At 34.6% G+C, this 20,233-nt stretch overlaps 1 protein-coding gene and 1 long non-coding RNA gene across 2 annotated transcripts in view; one reads left to right on the top strand and one right to left on the bottom strand.

Moving 5' to 3' along the window:
- Positions 1–17,950, top strand: part of LOC138700060 (uncharacterized) — a 141,070-nt gene extending 123,120 nt beyond the window's left edge. Inside the window, exons 2-3 of the long non-coding RNA XR_011332168.1 lie at positions 14,677–14,857; positions 17,401–17,950. This is a non-coding gene — a long non-coding RNA (uncharacterized lncRNA). The remainder of the gene's footprint in view (positions 1–14,676; positions 14,858–17,400) is intronic.
- On the bottom strand, positions 2,367–11,296 carry LOC138700059 (cytochrome P450 6a2-like). The gene is made up of 4 exons (XM_069826363.1): positions 10,363–11,296; positions 9,913–10,146; positions 4,706–4,957; positions 2,367–3,117 (listed from the first exon to the last, which is right to left on the bottom strand). Exons 1-4 carry the CDS (start codon positions 11,225–11,227, stop codon positions 2,939–2,941), a joined length of 1,530 nt encoding a protein of 509 aa, XP_069682464.1. The 5' UTR covers positions 11,228–11,296; the 3' UTR covers positions 2,367–2,938.
- Positions 17,951–20,233: the final 2,283 nt, after the last annotated feature.

Below are 20,233 nucleotides of genomic sequence, written 5' to 3'. Positions count from 1 at the left end.
AAGACCCGTGCATTGGATTTTAGAGAAAATTATGATAATATAAAATCTGCATGTATAATATTACTCAATAAATCCATCTATCTATCTACAGAAAGAAAATAGCTATAATTACATTCTTCAGATAATATTCAAATAAATCACAGTTTCTCGGTAACAATATTTGTGTCCACACTTGTGGAGTAACGGTCAGCGCGTCTGGCTGCGAAACCAGGTGGCCCGGGTTCGAATCCCGGTCGGAGGTTTTTTCCGGGTTTCTTCGTGAGACCAATAAGTTATCACTCGTGAGGTAACTAAGCCAGGAGATAGTGGGATAGGTTGGCCAGTTCCTTTCCACCTCCATTGCATGCATCGCTGACTAGTAACATATTACATTAATCAGATTTATACATAATATAATTTTAGTACACAAATGAATGGTTTTCGTTTTAAATAATAAACATACAATGACTTGCTTCAAGAACCAGCAGTCTGTTTCTTTTGTGACAAATGAGATGGGCAAAATTAATATGGATTCAAAGACTTCTGCTAAGAGAAAATAACTTTACATAGAATCACTTGTAATTTTCGTTGCGCGTTATTCTAATTCTATCCAGAGCAGGTAGAAGAGAACGATCCCTTGCCCCTTATGGTAGAGAAGTTTTAAATGTGATACACATTACTTGTATAGTTCATGGGTTGCATAGGATTGTAAAGGAAACCGCAATTCATTGCTACCAATGTCATAACATATCAAGAATATATTTTCGGAAGTACCATCCAGAGGAGCAACTGCAGATATAGGAAGAAATTTTCAAGTGCTAAAAACGAGAAATTCTTAAGCAGCTGAAGCGTTTTTCAATGTTTCTGATGCAGTGCAGTATTTTGGTCACCATTTCAACGCAGATATTTTAGCAGTTGCAGTAATGATAGCAAGATTAAGCTCAATTCTAAGGAAAGGAGAATGAACTTTGTATAGGATACATGAAACATGAATCATAAACATTTCATTAATCGGTTAGGCATAATGTTTGTACACTTCATTAACACTTCTACCGAAATGCCGCTTACGGTGGCTGAATGGTCAGACCTTCAGCCTGTTACGCAGGCGGCCTGGGTTCGAGTCTCGGTCAGGCCTGGGTTTTTTCATTGAAAAATCCACAGTGACACTTGTGGGGGATGAGGTCGCAGTTGGGGCTTTTTCCGGGGTTCTCCAATTTCACCTACATCATTCCGTCAACATTTCTCCATTTCGTCATCATTCCATTAGCATTCTCCAAACGCCGGATGGCGACGCATGGAAGGAACTGGTCTAGTGACGAGTGGAGTTGCCTACTCGAAACCTAGGTAGCGAACCTTACTGTAGTCAGCCGGTGTGGGTCGTATCCTCCTCTCGAAACTTCCAGTCCATTCTATCAAAATGCTAGCATAAATATTTAGCTAGCTAGCAGAGCTTTATTTTATAAATGGACATTATGAATGACAATCCTCCCACAATATAACAATCAGCTCAGTAGATTGAAGGAAATAGTAGTTAGTAGGTATATACCATATAAGAGAGTAAAATTATAGTTTAATCACGCGCGCATAAAATCTGTTTTTTTTTTTCATGTGGTATATAGGCTTTTTCTTTGTATTATGTTGTTTGTGAAGAAGTTCTAAATGAATGAATGTATGGATTTTATTGTTGCTGATGTGTTGATTGCCATGGAGAGCGTGATTTAAAAAGTTTTAATTCACTCCTGTGAATAAAGTCATTGTTTAGGTTGCTAAGGACGGTGAAATGAAGACCAGATTAGATATCTGTCATCAGGGTGCGAATTAAGATTTCTGATGAGGGGGGAATAGAATCCTAGATAGAGAATACCATACATAAAATTATTATTATCCTCATTCTATACGGCACAACACTTGGTCGCACTGAGTTGCTTGTCTTGCGTCTTGGTTATTATAATAATTATTATATCCATGAGCAGGCTTAAGATAAGATGTATAATTCCTAAGTTATTGATTTTTGTCATCTTGCTGGTGATGATAATATATCAATATTATTTTCTTTGCTTACGTTTTACTTTATAAAGTACATATACTCGTATTAAAACATATTTTGTGAGGATATATAGAAGTTATCCCTGGCAGGGATGTTAATATGAATTTATGAGCGAGTGATAACTTTCCAACAGGGGGGAAACACCCATCTTCTCCGTTAATTCGCACCCTGCCAGTCATGGATAAAATATATTTTTAAAATACTGTATTTTATTAACAATTAGTTCAAAATATAATTCTACACTCTCTTACAGTTTTGTATGTTAGCCGTTTGGAAACTAAAGGTTACTTGACTATCAAAAAGAAAGAATGTGAAAGAAAATGTTTCGTTATGTCTAAGCCTTACAACCATTACTTAAATAGATTAACTTTGTAATTATCTCTTCACTAAATCCTTTAAATTCTATTCCTCAACTTCGGCACTATTCTTATAAAGATCTGTTCTTGTCTACTATGTCAAACAATTTCAATTTTATAAACTGGAGAGATACATGACGAGGAGGCATAATGCAGAGATTGTTTTAAACACATAATTTTATTAAATTTAACACTTATGTTTTATTAATATTTAGCATAAATACATTTCTCTCATTAAACGCTTGTTCATCTTATAATTATTATTAACAGCATAGTTCGAAACTTGAACTACCATTAAAATTTAATACGTTCATCTCATTCCATGATTAACATGAGATCAACATTGACAGTAAAATAGTAACTTGCAAGAATTAATATGAAGTACAAAGAAATTCTCCCGCAAATTTGAACTAACATCACGCTGCTTATTAGATTTGATACGTTCATCTCATTCCATGATCAACATGAGATCAACATGACAGTAAAATAGTAACTTGCAAGAATTAATGTGAAGTATAGATATGTACAAAGAAAAATCATTCCGCAATGAAAATGATCAAATGCTGAAATTCCTTCTGTTGCGTATTCTAAGCCATACCCCTCCAAGCGCTGATGTGATGAACATTTTCGGGTCAATTTTCACAGGAGTTTGAGTCCTTTCACACACTCCAAAGTCATAACTCGACAATAACGACACGAGACCAACCTTCGTTTGCAAAAGTCCAAAACGCATTCCTGAAAGAATAAATGAAATTTCAAAATTAGAACACCTAAAAATTGTAAACCATAGAACAGAGTAAATATAATGTCGATCTACTTTTTTACGAATGTTTCATAATAGGATACTCCCAATTAATACAATAAATTGGAATTATAAAAGAAAATTTATTCATAAAGATATGTCTTCGATATAATACGTAGGTATAAATATCTACTATTTTGTTTAAATTGAATGATTACTGTTATTTTAAATGTGTCTATTTTACTTGCAGTCAACGAAATAAGTTAATATAGCCCACTGTAGGGTGAAAGGAACTGGCCATCCTACACCATTATCACCTAACTTAGTTGCCTCATTAGTGATGCCTTCTTGTGTCACGAGGTTAGAATCTGTCTTTGTACAGGTGACTGAACAACAACAAAAATATAGGCCTACTGTATTCGTTAGTCTTGTCCTAAGCTGAAAGCTCGTACCATGCTAGCCACGCAAAAGGAAGACTCGCTCCTTAAGGATTTTTAATGTTCGTTCAAAATCCTGACGAGATGAATACAACGAAAACAATTTTTAGTTAGTTATTTAACGACACTGTATCAACTACTTGGTTATTTAGCGTTGATGAAATTGGTGATAGCAAGATGGTATTTGACGACATGAGGCCGTTGATTCGCCATAGATTATCTGACATTTGCCTTACGGTGGTGAAAATCTCGGAAAAACTCAACCAGATAATTAGCCCAAGTGGGAATCGAACTCACGCCCGAGAGCAACTCCGGATCGGTAGGTAAGTGGCTCATCCGACTGAGTTACGCCGGTAGCTACGAAAAAAAATCCCAATCCTTGAAGAATAATTAAAATTGTGGTGGTCATTGTGAAGTTTTATTAATGGAGATTGTTACAAGCGTCGTATTTTTTACTATTCGTCATTTCCTAAAATTTATTATTTTTGTGTCACAAAGTTTTATTATAAATTGAACTTGGAAGTTATATACGATTGCAGTCGTATAAAACTTAAATTCATCTCTGGTATTTATAAATTATTTTAATTTTATTAATGCCCTTTAAATGGTATTTACTTATGTTCCATTTTCATCTTAAGACAATGTAAAATATTTCACATTCGTTATGTATGTTTCTCATATCGTAAAATCCCAAGTCTGCCACTTTGAAACTGAAAGAGGTAGCGTTTAACAGAGTAAATCTAGACTCGCTTGCATATTACATGGTTCTTACAGTTTTTTTAATAAAACTGAAGTAGCATAATCTAACCACAGGTAAATTGTGTAACATTTCTACTTATGAAGTACTGTTAAAATCTCAATAACGTTAGTTTTTAGTTCACACGAACGAATGGATAGAGACATAAGGAACCTTCTGTGTATATATGTATATGTGTATGTGTATATATTGAGCTTTAAATATATCAATTGAGTCAAATTTTTCTTGCAACTCGATAATTACATGTATTTTTAAGTGCAGACCAAATATTTAATCTACATTAAGTTTTAATTTTAGATTATGAAAGAGTTCAAGGTTCAATCTTAAGCACGTACTTTTAGCGTTCACAATTTCATAATTTAAATGTATTTATCAAGTGTGACTCACCTATGCAAATCCTTGGTCCTTCTCCAAAAGGCAGATACACACAATTGGGTCTCTGCGCCTTAGCCTTCTCGCTGAAACGTTCCGGATCGAACTTCTCTGGGTCTGGATAATATTCCGGATCCTTGTGCAATCCCAGGACAGGAATCACTACCTCAATGCCCCTCTCGACGACTAGGTCGGTACCAGGAATTTGGTAATCTTTGTTGCAGTTCCGATTCAGAAATGTGATGGGAGGATATTTCCGAAGAGTTTCTGAAATAAACCATAAATTGTAAGATATAGCCTATAATATGCATAACTTATAGCGTGGGTGTCCAAGCGCCAATAGAACCAGAAGATGTTGCACATCAAGCATGCTCTGCTAAGGTCAATAACTTCCCATATAAAATAGGAAAAACGACCTCAAAGAGTATGCGCTGCGGGTTGCTTACGCCAGGGATAACCTCGTATGAGTTACAATTGGACATATATATATGACTTATAGAATCATACGGAATTGTTCCTTACCTCAATTCATTGTTGATCATCAACGTACTACAGCGCTACAGCAAAGGGATCGGTGTTCAACATTATTTTTTATTTTATTTTAAATCCATCACCAACAGAAGCAGGCTTCCAATGGCTTACACAGATGTATACACAAAATACATAATAAGAGAGAAAAAAACAACAAAACAAACAACACAAACGAAAGAAAGAAAATACATAATGGTAATAGATGCTAGAATATAATATTACAGTTAATATAGTGCCAAATGTCAATATAATGATGCAAAATTATTTAAAAACTTGAGTAAAAACATTATAATACACTTCTTCATAATTTAAATATCTAAGGAAATACAATGCTTTTTAATACTGTATGAAATTTTTCAATTGTTAAACTGAAATCCAATTGAGAATCACAGTTTAAAGACAGAGAGTTGTAAGTATTACACATAACAAACAATGGAGAGTTCTTGAAGAAAACAGTTCTAGGAATAGGAATAATAAAAGGTTACCTATGACGCAATTCTGTTCTTTTTACATTGAACTGAAGAAATTTAAGAAAATCACAGTTATTCAGTATACCATTAACAGTCTTATAGAGTAAAATTTGGCTATTTATTAATCGTCGAGATTTTAAAGTTTTATAATTAAATTTAAAAAGTAACTGATTATATGAAATTTGCTTGTCATAAGACGATACGTGATGTTTTTTAAAATATAAATAACGTAAAAATCTTTTCTGTATCCTTCCTATTTGCATCTGATGGGACTGGAACTGAGGTGACCATATTACAGACGCATACTCTAGCTTACTTCTAACCATAGTTTTATAGAGAGTATCAATAGTATTTATATTTTTAAATTCTTTTGTATTTCTGCTTATAAATCCTAATTTTCTATATGCATCAATTACCACGTGATTGAAGTGCAGTTTATAACATAAGTTGTGTGTAAAATAAATACCCAAATCCTTAAATGATTCTACTCTAGGTAACTTCACACCATTAATTTCATACGAATTTTGAGGAACTGTCTTATTTTTAGAATATGTCATAAAGCAACATTTATTAAGATTTAACAGAAGAAAATTATCGATACTCCATCTATATAGTCCGTTCAAATCATGCTGTAGATCAAAAACGTCTTGTTGTTTGTCAATGACTATACAATTTAACATCATCAGCATATAGTAAACATTTAGTGTGCAAAATCTGTTTAGGTAAGTCATTGATATAAAGTAAAAAGAACAAGGGACCAAGATTGGATCCTTGGGGTACACCTGAAGTTACTGTGAATGGTTTTGATTTTACTCGATTGAATGAAACATACTGCTGCCTGTTTGTAAGATATGACGTTATTAACTGTAAATATGAAACTGTCATAACAATTGCCAGTTAACATTGGAAAACAATTTATACAATTCTAGGAAGTCAGCTTTCTGGAAATTATACACATGAGTATAACTCTGTTTAACAAACGATTTTTGTCTCTTTAATGCTATATTAACATTTAAGGCAGGGTGATAAGTATCAACAAATATAAGAGGAGAATTATCTTGTAATATATAGGCAATTCTATGGAAATTAGTAAGAATCAAGTCAAGCATTTTTCCATAAGAATTTAAAATATTATTTATAGTTTGTAAATCCTGCATAGAAATAAAATGTGACAAAGCTCTGTAACAAGGTCCAGCACATAAAAGATTATAATTTGTGCCTGTAATTAGAGGCAAATTGAAGTCCCCTGCGATTAATAAATGCTTATTTTGGAGATTTGTATTATTTTCAAAAACCCTATAAAATGACAAATAATTTTCTAAATTTGAGCCAGGCGGAAAATACACTCCAATAATAATATATACCTGGCCATGAATAATTGTTTGAATACATAATGCTTCAATATCACCAAATGGTAAATTGACACTTTTTGAGGCTACGTCCGACGAAATCGCAATGAGGACTCCACCACCTCTTCTGTTCTGTCTATCACAACGATAAACATTATAATTAGAATTAAACAATTCTGTGTTATATACCCCATGATGTAGCCATGTTTCAGTCAATACTATAATTTTATGTGAAATTAAAAGACTATTTAAATATAAATCAGTTGTCTTTGTGTTGAGACCTCTCACATTTTGGTAGTAAATAGTAAAAGATCTACTCTTAATGCTCATAATATGCTTAAAAGAGGTTTAAAATAATTGAAAAATTGTAAAATTCTATAGATATTAAGCTAACTTAGCTACATCATCTATTGTTTTCAAAACCTGAATATTTCTATCCCCTTCTTTTCTCTTGAGTTTAATATTACCAGCATTATCAACCCATAGGCAGGCAAAATTTTTAAGTTTCTTCAACTTTCTAGCTTCCCTGTAAATATGCCTACGCAAACGTGTGAGACTGTGATTTATATATATTTTATTGTCATTATTAGAAAAGCCCACCTGACTAGCTTTCAGGTTACTTAACTTTGCGCCTGTGAATAAATTGATCCTTATCCATTCGTCGGACGAACTTAACAATTACTGCAGCAGATGGTTGACCGGGCGACTTTCCTAATCGATGACAAGAATCTATCATCTGAGGCTGAATTTCTATGTCCATTGCACATCCAATATTCTTTACTATTTCCAACAGATTTTCATTAGCCATTTCAGGAATTCCATGTATTTCAATTGAATTTTGGCGTCCATATTGCTCCAAATCGTCTAACTGAGCTTTCGTTTCCTCTAGATTATTTTTTAGTAGCATGTTCTCTTTTTTTAAACCATCAATGGATTCTAAGCATGTTTTAATGCTTTCAGCTTGTTGTTTGATTAGTCGTGAATTTTCATCCAACTTCTCATGGACCAGATCAAGTGATTTCCCTAACTCCTGCTCAGTTTCTTTATTAATTCTTTCCAGGGTAGAATACGTATTGGCAAACTCGGTTTTAATTCTCTTCAGAAGGTTATATATATATATATATATATATATATATATATATCTCCAGAATGGATGGTACATTTGTATGTAGCTCAATAGGCGAACTCTCCTTCTGTCCAGCGCAATATTTACATACCCAGACTTCATTTTTAGCATGAAAAATGTCAGTATCAGTTTTATTTAATGGAATACATTTATCATGGAACCAGTTTTTACATTCACTACACTGAATTTTGACACTATCATCCCGTTTAGTTATAGCTTTTGAACGTTCATAGCATCGACTCATTGTTGTAAACGATAGATCGAAAGGTGAGATGTGGAAATGCTCCTTCACGTTAATATGGCTGCTTTATATGGTGACAATTTTAATTGTTGATGTTTCGAGAAAATATTCACACAATTTATTAGCATATAGTAAATTGCACTAATTATTAAATTCACATTTCACTCACACGAGTACTCCGTTATTTCAGCAAACAAACACATTTACCAAATATTTTATAAATCTCATCAAGCAGATTAAAAACACAAATTTACCGGAGCTACTTCTCCACACAACTTCAGCCTACCATTGCTCAACAACCATCCTGTGAGATTTTTAGTGAACAGAAAGGCTGTGACCCATGAGCTTTGCATATTTTGGGGTTGTATTATCTAGCAGTAACGATATTATCATAGAGACTTGAACCAAAGCCATGAAAACGACTAGAATTTCTACAATATTATTTGAGTAAATGCATCCATAAACATTAAGAGTAAACAAAAGACAAACATTTCTCTCCTGCGTTACCGAGATGCGATACGAAACTAAAGAAAGTAGCTACTTACAATCAGGGCAGTTGAAATGAAAACCTTCACATTCTCATTTTTCCTTTAGGAAAAATTGTAATTTTCTAAAATTCACTTGTGTTTCAAATTCGCGACAAATTGACCCTCATTCCCCCCATTTTAGTAATCAGCTGTGGAGTTTGCTATAAGTGTGCGAAGGTTAGATTTCTTTCTTGAAAAACTGAAAATGGATCTAAATTCAGTGAGTGTGGACGTGAAGTGGCAGATTATTGGGATGTGGAAGAATGACTGGAGGTAATATTAACTTTATCCCAAAATTCATTAATCTTATTACACCCATTCGTGAGTAATTAATTGTTTCCTACACAAAATGTGATTTTTCAATAAGTTTTTATAACAGAAAAATGTTATATAATGCACAATTTTAAAGCTACAGAAATTGGGTTTGCAGTAAAATGAAACTTCATTTTTCACAGGCATTTGGTCCCTGTATAAACATCAGAGGGTTTCACATAAGTATAAGGAGAAGGGATGTCCTTAAACATTTGGTAGAAGCTGTATGTACACTTTCTGATACTGTCGTTGATCTTTTTAAGTCTCTTCATAATTATTTCCCTTTTCCTTTGTAAAATAACACTCCGATTAAAGTCATTTTCTATTTAATTCAAGTTTTGTAACCCTTATCTTCAGCCCTATTAAATAGGTGAAGTTCCAATCTCGCACTTTAATTTTTCTGTCAACCAATGAATATTTCTCTAGTTACAGTCTCAAGAGCAAAAACTAAGCATATTCCATCCATTTCTCTTTGTTTCGTTCACGTATACTAAACTGAATAGTGATACGAAAGCAATGAATTCTTTTCGACTTTAGGAAATTGTAGATTAATTCAGTCATTCTGCGTTTCTGACGCCGTCTTATTATTCCACATATATTGTGCAAGCTTCATAAAATTTCACCAGGACTTAATTTCATGAACCTTAAGTATGTTGTTAGACTCACCCGACACAACCTTGTCCAAGTATGTCATCTCCTTGATGGCCTCGTAAGTGACAGTTCCTTCATATCGTTCCAGAATTTCATCTATCTCGTGTCTCAAACGATCCTGGATGTCGGGATTCATAGCCAATTCGTACAGGCAGAAGCTCATGGTAGTGGACGACGTCTCGAAACCTCCAGTGAAGAAAACCATCACCTGGGCCGTGATCTCATCCATCGTCAAGCCTGGGCTTCTCTCTGTTCAACATATTGTTTTCAGATTTGTTACTTTCAGTGTGGTTGAATTGATGTAGTTTTAGGCTGATTCAGCCATGTGGTACAATTGAAAACTTAACGTTTGCAATTGATTTATATCTCCTCAAAGAAAGAAATCATATCTAAGAAATGCAATAGAAATTCGTAATTTAAAAGAAGGTTGGTATACATACTCAACAAATGTCATTAAACTCTTACCTCCATTCTGCAGCTTCTGCTCCTTTAGGTCTATTAGAAGTTGCATAAAGTCTTCACGCCTTACTGCGTTTTTCTCACGAAACTCGACCGTTTCTTTCACAATTTTCCTGAAGAAGGCAGACACGCTTTTAGAACTCATGGACATCTTGAAGAAAATCGGCACCGATGGCATGCTGATATACAGCATCCCCACCACAGTCTGCAGAATACTGTTGCTGATCAGCCTCTTGCCCCACCGTCTGAATTCCGCATCCGAGTGCTTAAAGCAGTTGCACTCGATGCCAAAAGCGCAAGAAGCAATCACGTCAGTTGAAAATCTTGCAAAAATATCTTTCGTTTCAATCATTTCTTCATTATCTGCCGCATCTTTCAGGTATTTCACTAAAGTAAGTCCACATTCGACAAAAATATTAAACATATTTTTAATTTTACCGGAAGTAAATGTTGGAGATAAAAGTGTACGTAGGTCTTTCCATTTCTTTCCATTTAACATGAATAGATTCCCCACTAAAGGATCTATTTTCTCATCAAAAACGAATCCATGATCATGGAAATGACCAAAATCTTTAATAAGAACTGACTTTATCATTTCTGGATCTCTGACAACCAAGATCGGTCGGTGCATTAGGTATACACCGCCAAATTTCATACCCGCCATTCTCTTGTAGATGTTGGCATATGCTTCCCCCATCGAACTTCTTCTTGTCAGCATATCCGCAAGGTTTCCTGCAGGGAAGGTCGGTTCCAAATATGGAACTCCTCTCTTCTTCCAGTATTTAACCAGCATATTAAACGTGAAATACAGTGCGCTTATCACCACAAAAACAAGGCTGGATAGCACCATGAGATGCGAAGAAGTCTCCATACTTCGGGATATACTTTTTCTTTCTCTTCAAGCTCTGTGAGTAATCCCAGATAACTTCGCTGCAATGAATGGCACTCGGTCTACAACTGGGTTACTGTGCCTCGCTATATATACACATAGACTCGTGCACTTGACGCCGATAAGGAATTTCAGGATAAGCTTAAGTGCCTTAGTTCCTTGAACCTGAGTCATACACTGCATTGTGTATACAACTGTTAAGAATTGGCAGAATACAAAGTTCTTGAAAGGTCGTTACACTGCAAGACAGTTATTGTTTCTCTCTTTATTCAAACTTGAATCCCGGTTGACGCATGAGAGGGTGAAGATATTGAAGAAAAGACCAGTTGTCAAGAGAAAAATATATACTTTTCATATGAAAACAAGCGCTATATACCTGCGATTGTTTTATTGCATTCATTCGTTATGAGATCCAGTCTCAGAGACACTCTTTTTTTTCACAAGAACGATAAGCGGGAAAAAAATGTATTACAGCTATTTGCAAATCATGTGATTATAGTTAGTAAAATATCGACTTATTTTCACAATTACAGTAAAAATTCAATTTGAAGCGAAATTGACTAATTTTACGAAGAGCGAGAAACTCTGGCAATCGGTTATGTATAGAAAATAACTTTCAAATTTTGTTCTAAGTTCATGTGCGTGAAGCAAATATATATTCCAGCTTGACAAAAATATAAATAGTTATGGACAGAACATAACGTCCTGTTTGAAATACCAGTGGATGGCACTCCGCCTTTACCTGCATACTGTAAAGAGAACAAAAGGCAACCCTTCAGGAGGTAATGTAGGACAAGGACGCTAAGATTCTCACACTGAAATGGCTAAATGAGTTTTCAAAGAAAGTAACACAACCATGACGAAGCCATCATTTCTTTTAAATCCTACTGCTTTGTGTTTAAATTCTATCAATCGGACCATGCATTTCTTTAATTGATCGTTGGTAGGCACAGAGTAAATTGTTTTTTATGGTCTTATTACCGTTCCTACTTCCATTAAGAAGATTATAGGTTGTAGGCTGCAGGAAAACTGTAATGTGAGACATTAGAAGGAAGGAGTCATTTTACTTATTTAGGATTTTTCAGGAGTCTCAACTTTTGTATTTCTAGCACGTAATTTCCATTCATCCATGCGACTATGTGCAAAACAAATAAGTAATTTGAAAATTATCACTAGATGACATGAAAAATAAATTAATAAAATTATATATTTTTTTTCATTTCATTTATTATATTCAATAGATCTTACATTAGCAATGAACCTTTAAGATGTGGAACAAATCAAAATTTTACAAGATTACAATTACAATTTTTACAAATTTTACAATATTTTAGAAATACAATTTTTATAGTTTTACAATTTTGTAATTTTCTACAATTTTTTACAATATTTTGGCGATATGTAGTGAGATAAGATGAGTATTGTATTTATTTTTTACTTATATTCCAAGCAAATTTACAATAATAAGATAATTTTCACAGTGTTCTTTATCAGTTATTTAAAAAAAATATAACGAAATTAAAACAATAGAGCAGGTAATATTTCGCGAAAAAAGGGCGAAAATTTTCTTTCCGCAAAATTAAAAAGTAAATACAAAAAAATAATTCCTCTACCCAATATCAACTGTTATTTTATTCTTTCATTCTTTGTGTTCGTACCTCTTTACTATTAATTATGTTCAATGGTTGAGCCGTTTGGACTTTTTCCATTGATAATTTTCAAAAATTGTAGCACAACATTTCGAAGAGTGGATCTCTCTTTATCGTCAGGTGAAAAGCTACTGTGGGGATCGGTACAAACAGCTAGCCTGTCTGACAGATGTTTGTAACGATCCCCACAGTTGAGAGTGTCGCTAATAAACCACCACCACTACCACTACCACTACCACTACCACTAATAGAGGAGTTCTGAGTGTCCTAGAGACAGCACACAAAAAGAATGAGCACTGAAAGAATAACATAATTAATGATCTGAATGAAGGAGAGGAGAGCAACGGTGAATAGTTCAATAGATCGAAATCCATTTTTAGGTGACTCAAGTCTTGAAATCTGTCTTCAAAGTCATTCATAAGAAAACAACTGGAGATTTTCAACATAACAGCTCATCTCTAAGAAATCAGAGTCCCGGACCACTCGTGCCAACTTGAGAAAATGACCGGGATCGCCATTGGACAGTTGACGTTCCCATAATGACAGCATATTTTTTAAAGCTTGAATACTACAGAACATAATTATCTGTGATCAATTTGTATTTTCCATCTCTGCAACAAGTTCTCCACTCATTTCCAGAAACAAATTTATCTCTTAAAATATTTCGAAAAATCTACACAGAACTTTGCTACAGTCCATGAAATATGTTGCTTCCCATTCAGGATTAAAACTGTTTGTTGGCGTCAAAGGCCTTCACTTTAACGGGTTACTTTCCATGACAACCAGGCGTCGATCTACGAGACACCACTACTACCGAGAAGATACTGTACGCGTCCACTGCCCCGCTCGCACTGAGCCCGCGCCGTGCTCAGTACCTGCACATAGCACCGCGTGCAGCCAGTTGGTTGTCAGTGGCTTAAATCATCAAATAAGTAAGAACAACAGTCAAAACTACACAAAATTTCTAGGACTGTTAATAGATTCTAACTTAACGTGGGAAAGACACATTGATTAATTATAATTGTACAAAGTTATCAAGAGTTTTATACTGATTATTTATATTATATTAGCGCAGAGAAGAAAAATTCAATCATTGCGCCCAAAAATAAGTAGCTCATAAGATCTGTAGAGTATTACCCACGCTGCAATCAGTGGTCAAGACTTGGTGGGCCAATATGGCATCCCAACAAATCTCCATCATCTCATCTTATCGCGGGTGTAGCGTAGACCAGCCTCCTATGGCACATTCTGGCCATCGACTCTGTCGATAAATTGGTCTACACAACTGGCTCCAAGTGGGTGAGCGATGAAGATTCAAGTACCCGCTATTAGTTTAAATAATTAATTGAATCTTCAAATCTTATCTTTCTTTATGATGACCTGTCTCATTTCTGGATTGAAAGTCCAGTTAAAGTAATAATACTCGAAAGAATACTAGAAAGTAGGGTACTTGATAGGCCTATATCCTATTTCTGGCACTAATTCCTCTGCAGTTACGGCAACACCTCATTAAAATCGTATTTTTTCGAATATTTCCTTCTGAACAGCAGAATATTTTAGTCAATGACGTAATCAGCGAAAGCAATCATATAGCCTTTACAATATGAATCTGTTTTCACGGAAATCATTTTAAAGTTTCGCAAAAATATATTCTGAAATATTATTTTTACAGTCGTAAATATAATAAATGTCATTTAAACTGAATTGCATGTATTTCTTGCACAATCGAATAATATTTTGTAGTTTTAAGACGAGATATAGACCTGAATTTTTAAATTTCAGGAGATATGGTTGTGAAGATGTGTAAGGCGGACTGCACACCAAGACGATACGGTGCATATCTAAAGGTCGTAAGCGGTACGCTATAATTACCTTAGAAGAGAGCTATCGCTTGTACTCGTTAAAACTGTCTTGAAGTGACTAAACAGGTGCACAACAGTACGGTGACAACATTTATCTTAAGGTAAGTGTATTAAGAGACATGCTTTGCTGGTCTCTTTGCTAAGTATTGTACAATAATTCATTAACGTCATCTTGACTCGAAGAGCTCATGCTTGTAAACTGATTTAAAATAAAGTCTCTTGCCGAAATATTGTATCGTTCTCAAGTTAAAAGTTGATCGTACGATAGAACTCGTATCGTTCTGGTGTGCAGCCCGCCTAATTGTAACTGAACTTTGCGTACATTTCAGGAGTCAAAGCTTAATTATTTCATTTCAAGGATACCGTACTTTATTGTAGATATCTTCCTCAGCAGTACTTTCATTTTGTCACATAGGCCCTTTTTAATTAATTTTAATTACATTCTTATATGAATTAGTGTATATGGAATGTTTACTTTTGTTGTTATTTGTAAGTTTTGAACTTCAATTTTTATTAGACTGCCATTAGTCTGGCCTCTTCGTTAGAAGAGACACACAAGCCTTCTCACCACGTCAAGGTTGCAGTCCATGGAGAGGGATCCCACCCCCATCTCTCCACTAACTAACCTACCTAACTTTTGTCTAAACCTAATCCTATCAGATCTACGGAATTTTGCTTCCATTACAGGAATGGCTCCGCTTTTGTAAGGAAGTTTGTGTGTCAAGTGACGGTTGATCACTCAGACATATATTTATTTGCTCGGTACGCGTCGATGAATGGCCGAGTTCAGAATCTGTGGCGCGTAAGGAGATGGATATGGAATCAATTCTTGTATCGGTTAATAAAGTTTCGGAGCGGACCGAAGCGAAATCACAGCATTCAGTGGTGGTAATTTAAATTTTTTCCGTGGATTTTGTACTTCTGATGCAGTAAAAAATTAAACACCATAAAACTCTTATCTATCTATCTATCTATCTGTCTGTCTGTCTGTCTGTCTGTCTGTCTGCCTGCCTGCCTATCTATCTATCTATCTATCTATCTATCTATCTATCTATCTATCTATCTATCTATCTATCTATCTATCTATCTATCTATCTATCTATCTATCTATCTATCTATCTATCTATCTATCTATCTATCTATCTATCTATCTATCTATCTATCTATCTATCTATCTATCTATCTATCTATCTATCTATCTATCTATCTATCTATCTATCTATTTATCCTTATCCCTATCCCTATCCCTATCCCTGTGTCTGTCCTGTCTACCTATATGGTATAGCAGTGTCCTTGAACTAATATTCGTTCTGTAGATTATATTTCCACATTACATAATTTCCAGTTAAATTTTTCTCCAATTCTTGATATAACTTATGATTACAAGTAAACCTTGAAGTCTTGCATTCACCTTCGTGTGATTGGAGGATTTAAATTCTGCTATGTTAAAAACCGCTCACTAAACTGCACAGCTCCACTGCAAACGTTAGCACGTAATGAAATTAGCCACCGACGTGGCTCAGTCGGTTAAGACGCTTGCCTGCCCGTCTGAAGTTGGGCTCGGGCGCCGGTTCGATCCCCGCTTGGGCTGATTACCTGGTTGGGCTTTTTCCGAGGTTTTCCCAAACCGTAATGTGAATGCAAGGTAATCTATAGCGAATCCTCGGCCTCATCTTGCCAAATATCATCCCGCTATCACCAATCTCATCGACGCTAAATAACCTAGTAGTTGATATAGCGTCATTAAATAACCAACTAACATAAAAAATAAAAAAACATAATCAAATTGCTTCTCTACTGTGCATATTGCTGTAATGCAGTTAAGAAAGTCATCCATCCACACTTGCGGATGTAATTTGAGTTGTTTATATGAACAGAGTATAGTATACACAGAAAACACCTAGTGCAGTAGAGCTGGCGTGATCTATATGCGTGGCTGCACTGAACCTGAAAACTATGTTTTTGTACGAACTTCTAACCCTAGCTATAACTTTGTAGATATACGATCTAGATCTTTACATTGACAATTACTCATTAGCGGCCAATATTCATTTTCATGAAATTAGAAATAGATAAAATTAATAGTCCATATTGCAGATTACAAAATACTAACTCAAACTTTTTTGTTATGGCAATGAAATTATATAATAAGCTTCCCTGTCAATGTTACAAGTTACCAATCAAAAGTTTTAAAACGAGATTTTATATTGGTTATCAGAAAATCCTTTCTGCTCTGTTGGTGAGTTTTTTTTAACACAGATTGGAATGAGATTATTTTTAATAAATAAATTTAGTTACATTTAATTACTATTAATATATCATGTGTGGATTTTTTAAATTCATTTTTATTATTTTAATTAATTTTTATTTATATTTTTGTGTTTTTCAAATGTATCATATGTCACTAATCTTATTACTTATATGTTTAATGGCCTAATAAATTGAATTTAATGTAATTATCACTATCATTATCATCATTATACTTGTTATCACTTTCCCAATCATTTTATCACAGAATCTCTTATGCCGTATTATTGCATGTTGAAGATGAATGCAGAAATGTTGTCAGAGTCTGTGTGCAGTGCAATTTTGTAAGTTAAACCAAGTAAATAAAATCAAAAGCTGATAATTAATTATCTTGCAGTTTAAATTACGTGGCTGTCAAGAAAGAGAACAAGACTGGCGACTAGTGACATTGCGGATCCCTGTTATCGCATCTCTCGCCTAGGAGCACGTGCTGTGCTGTGTGCACGACGCTCCTTACAGAGATACTCCTATCAACACAGTCACCTGCAAGGGATCGACGACCTAATTTATCGCAGTTACGGTATATCTGCAGGACAATGACCTGGTTAATATTATTATCCTAAAGCTCTTTCGCGATTGCAAAGTGTATTAAATAACTCGGTTATTGACATCTGTGACTTGAGTAAAATAAGCAATGATAAAAGTGCTCATACTACATAACATAAAACTTCCATAGTACAGCATTACTCAAGTGTGGGAATTCCAGCTACAAATGCCGTGGACTTGAAGTTTAATTTTAAGAAGGATATTGCGAGCTCGTCTCTCCCTTATAAGAATTTGTACATTTTTCTTGTCTTACGTTCATTACGATGTAAGCTAGAAACAAATGACAAAAATATAGAACAGGTAATGTAAATTAAATACTTGGAAGTTGAGTTGAAAACCAATGGGAAAATATAAAAGCAAGCCAGAAAACAAGTTAATAAAACAATATAATTTATGTAGGCTACATTTAAATTATGTAATATGAGAAAACAACTATCTAAGACAGCCGTGAATGATACGCTGGTGTGACGCAAGAAAATGAATTTCCAAAATGATTAGTAGAGAGAGGAATTTTAGGCCCTAAAAAGTGGCATTTTAGGCGCCTAAAATAAGCTCTTAAACTTCTTTATTTAGGCTTTATAAAATAAAAAACAGGCTTTTTTGTTAAAGAATGTCACTAATATAAGATTCAACATTTATTTAAAATTTTAGGATTAAAAGAAATTTCCACACATTTCATAAGGCTACACATGCGTACACAAAATGAAGACATTCTGTCTTTAAGTTAGTGTTTTTCATTCACTAATCACATTTCCATAGTTTGCTTCACAGTAGATGATCAGCACCTATTGTGGCTATTGAGTCGCTCACTGCTATACTTAGACTACAAATGGTGAGGAAAAAAAGGAAGGGGTTATTATCTGTCTGGGAATGTAAGAGAATGCTTATTCGGGCACAACCCAGCGAGTTTGTGTTAAATTTCTGTCAGACAGAGGAAGATATAATAATAATAATAATAATAATAATAATAATAATAATAATAATAATAATAATAATATTAATTAGGAACATTAAATCCTAATTAGGAACATTAAATCCAGACGTTTGAGATGGGCAGGGCATGTAGCACGTATGGGCGAATCCAGAAACGCATATAGAGTGTTAGTTTGGAGACCGGAGGGAAAAAGACCTTTAGGGAGGCCGAGACGTAGATGGGAGGATAATATTAAAATGGATTTGAGGGAGGTGGGATATGATGATAGAGACTGGATTAATCTTGCACAGGATAGGGACCGATGGCGGGCTTATGTGAGGGCGGCAATGAACCTTCGGGTTCCTTAAAAGCCATTTGTAAGTAAGTAAGTAAGTAAATAAGGAACATTAAATCCAGACGTTTCAGATGGGCAGGGTACGTAGCACGTATGGGCGAATCCAGAAATGCGTATATATGTATGTATGTATGTATGTATGTATGTATGTATGTATGTATGTATGTATGTATTTATTTATTCACACTGCAATGGGTATATACCCGGTGGCAGTGGTAACTAATTACACTCAATAATGACAATAATAAACTTATTAATTAAAAATACAATTAATAATAATACTAATAATTAATACTAACAATAATTTATAATAATAATAATAATAATAATAATAATAATAATAATAATAATAATAATAACAGGGAACATCCTAATTAAATGAAGCATGATCACTTAAAATAACATTTAAAATAAATCTAATTTGTATCTTAAACCTAAGTTCGAACTAAAACGCACGAGTATGATATGTTCATATCTGCACAAGTACCTTTCAACACTTCACTCATTTCGCTGTCAACTCAGTCACTGCACTGGAACTACGACACATTTCACTGATTCTATCCTGATTTCACTAACACTTCAAAAACATTTCACTGTTCAAATACTTCGCACTGCCACTATAAACTATAAAGCTTCACTAATAGGAACACGTTTCACTTACACAACACACTTCACTGACACAACACTTCAATAACAAAATATCATTTACACCCTTTAAATACTGTGTATAATTACCGTCTATTAGTGAAGTCCTTAAGCCTGTTTTTAAATACATTTTTGGTTGTTGGTAAAGCCTTTAGTAAGTCTGCAGGTAAAGCATTCCAGTCCCTGATAGTGCGATCGAGAAAAGAAAACTTTCCAGTGTCCGTCCTCTGTCTTCTTTCCCTCAATTTATATGAGTGGTCGTTCCTTGAAGAGTAATTTGGCGGCTGCAACCTATTTTTTATTTCTCTCCAGGCAGGCTCACCTCTGTATGTTTTGAACATTGCGCATAATCGAATTCGCGTTCTCCTGTCCGCGAGTGTGTCCCATTTTAATGGTGAATTTTTCCGACAACACTTGAGAGCATGTTTTTTAATCTTTTCCAGTGTCTTAATATGTTCTAATCTGTAAGGATCCCAACATGCAGCACCATATTCCATAACTGGACGTACTAGTGATTTATATGCAATCTCTTTGGATTTATCAGAGCCTTTTCTTAGTACCCTCATCACAAAGTGTAACGCCCTCTATGCTTTTCCCACTGTGTCTGTAACGTGTTCCCCCCAGCCGAGATAGCTGCTAAATGTTATTCCGAGGTATTTACATTTGTTAACTTCCGGAATGGTTTCACCCCCTAACGTATACGAGAATGCG

This window comes from Periplaneta americana, chromosome 5 (assembly GCF_040183065.1).
Source record: "Periplaneta americana isolate PAMFEO1 chromosome 5, P.americana_PAMFEO1_priV1, whole genome shotgun sequence".
In the NCBI taxonomy this organism is placed as follows: domain Eukaryota; kingdom Metazoa; phylum Arthropoda; class Insecta; order Blattodea; family Blattidae; genus Periplaneta; species Periplaneta americana.
The sequence above is the reverse complement of the archived record's forward strand: the minus strand, read 5'-3'. Positions and strand labels throughout refer to the sequence as shown.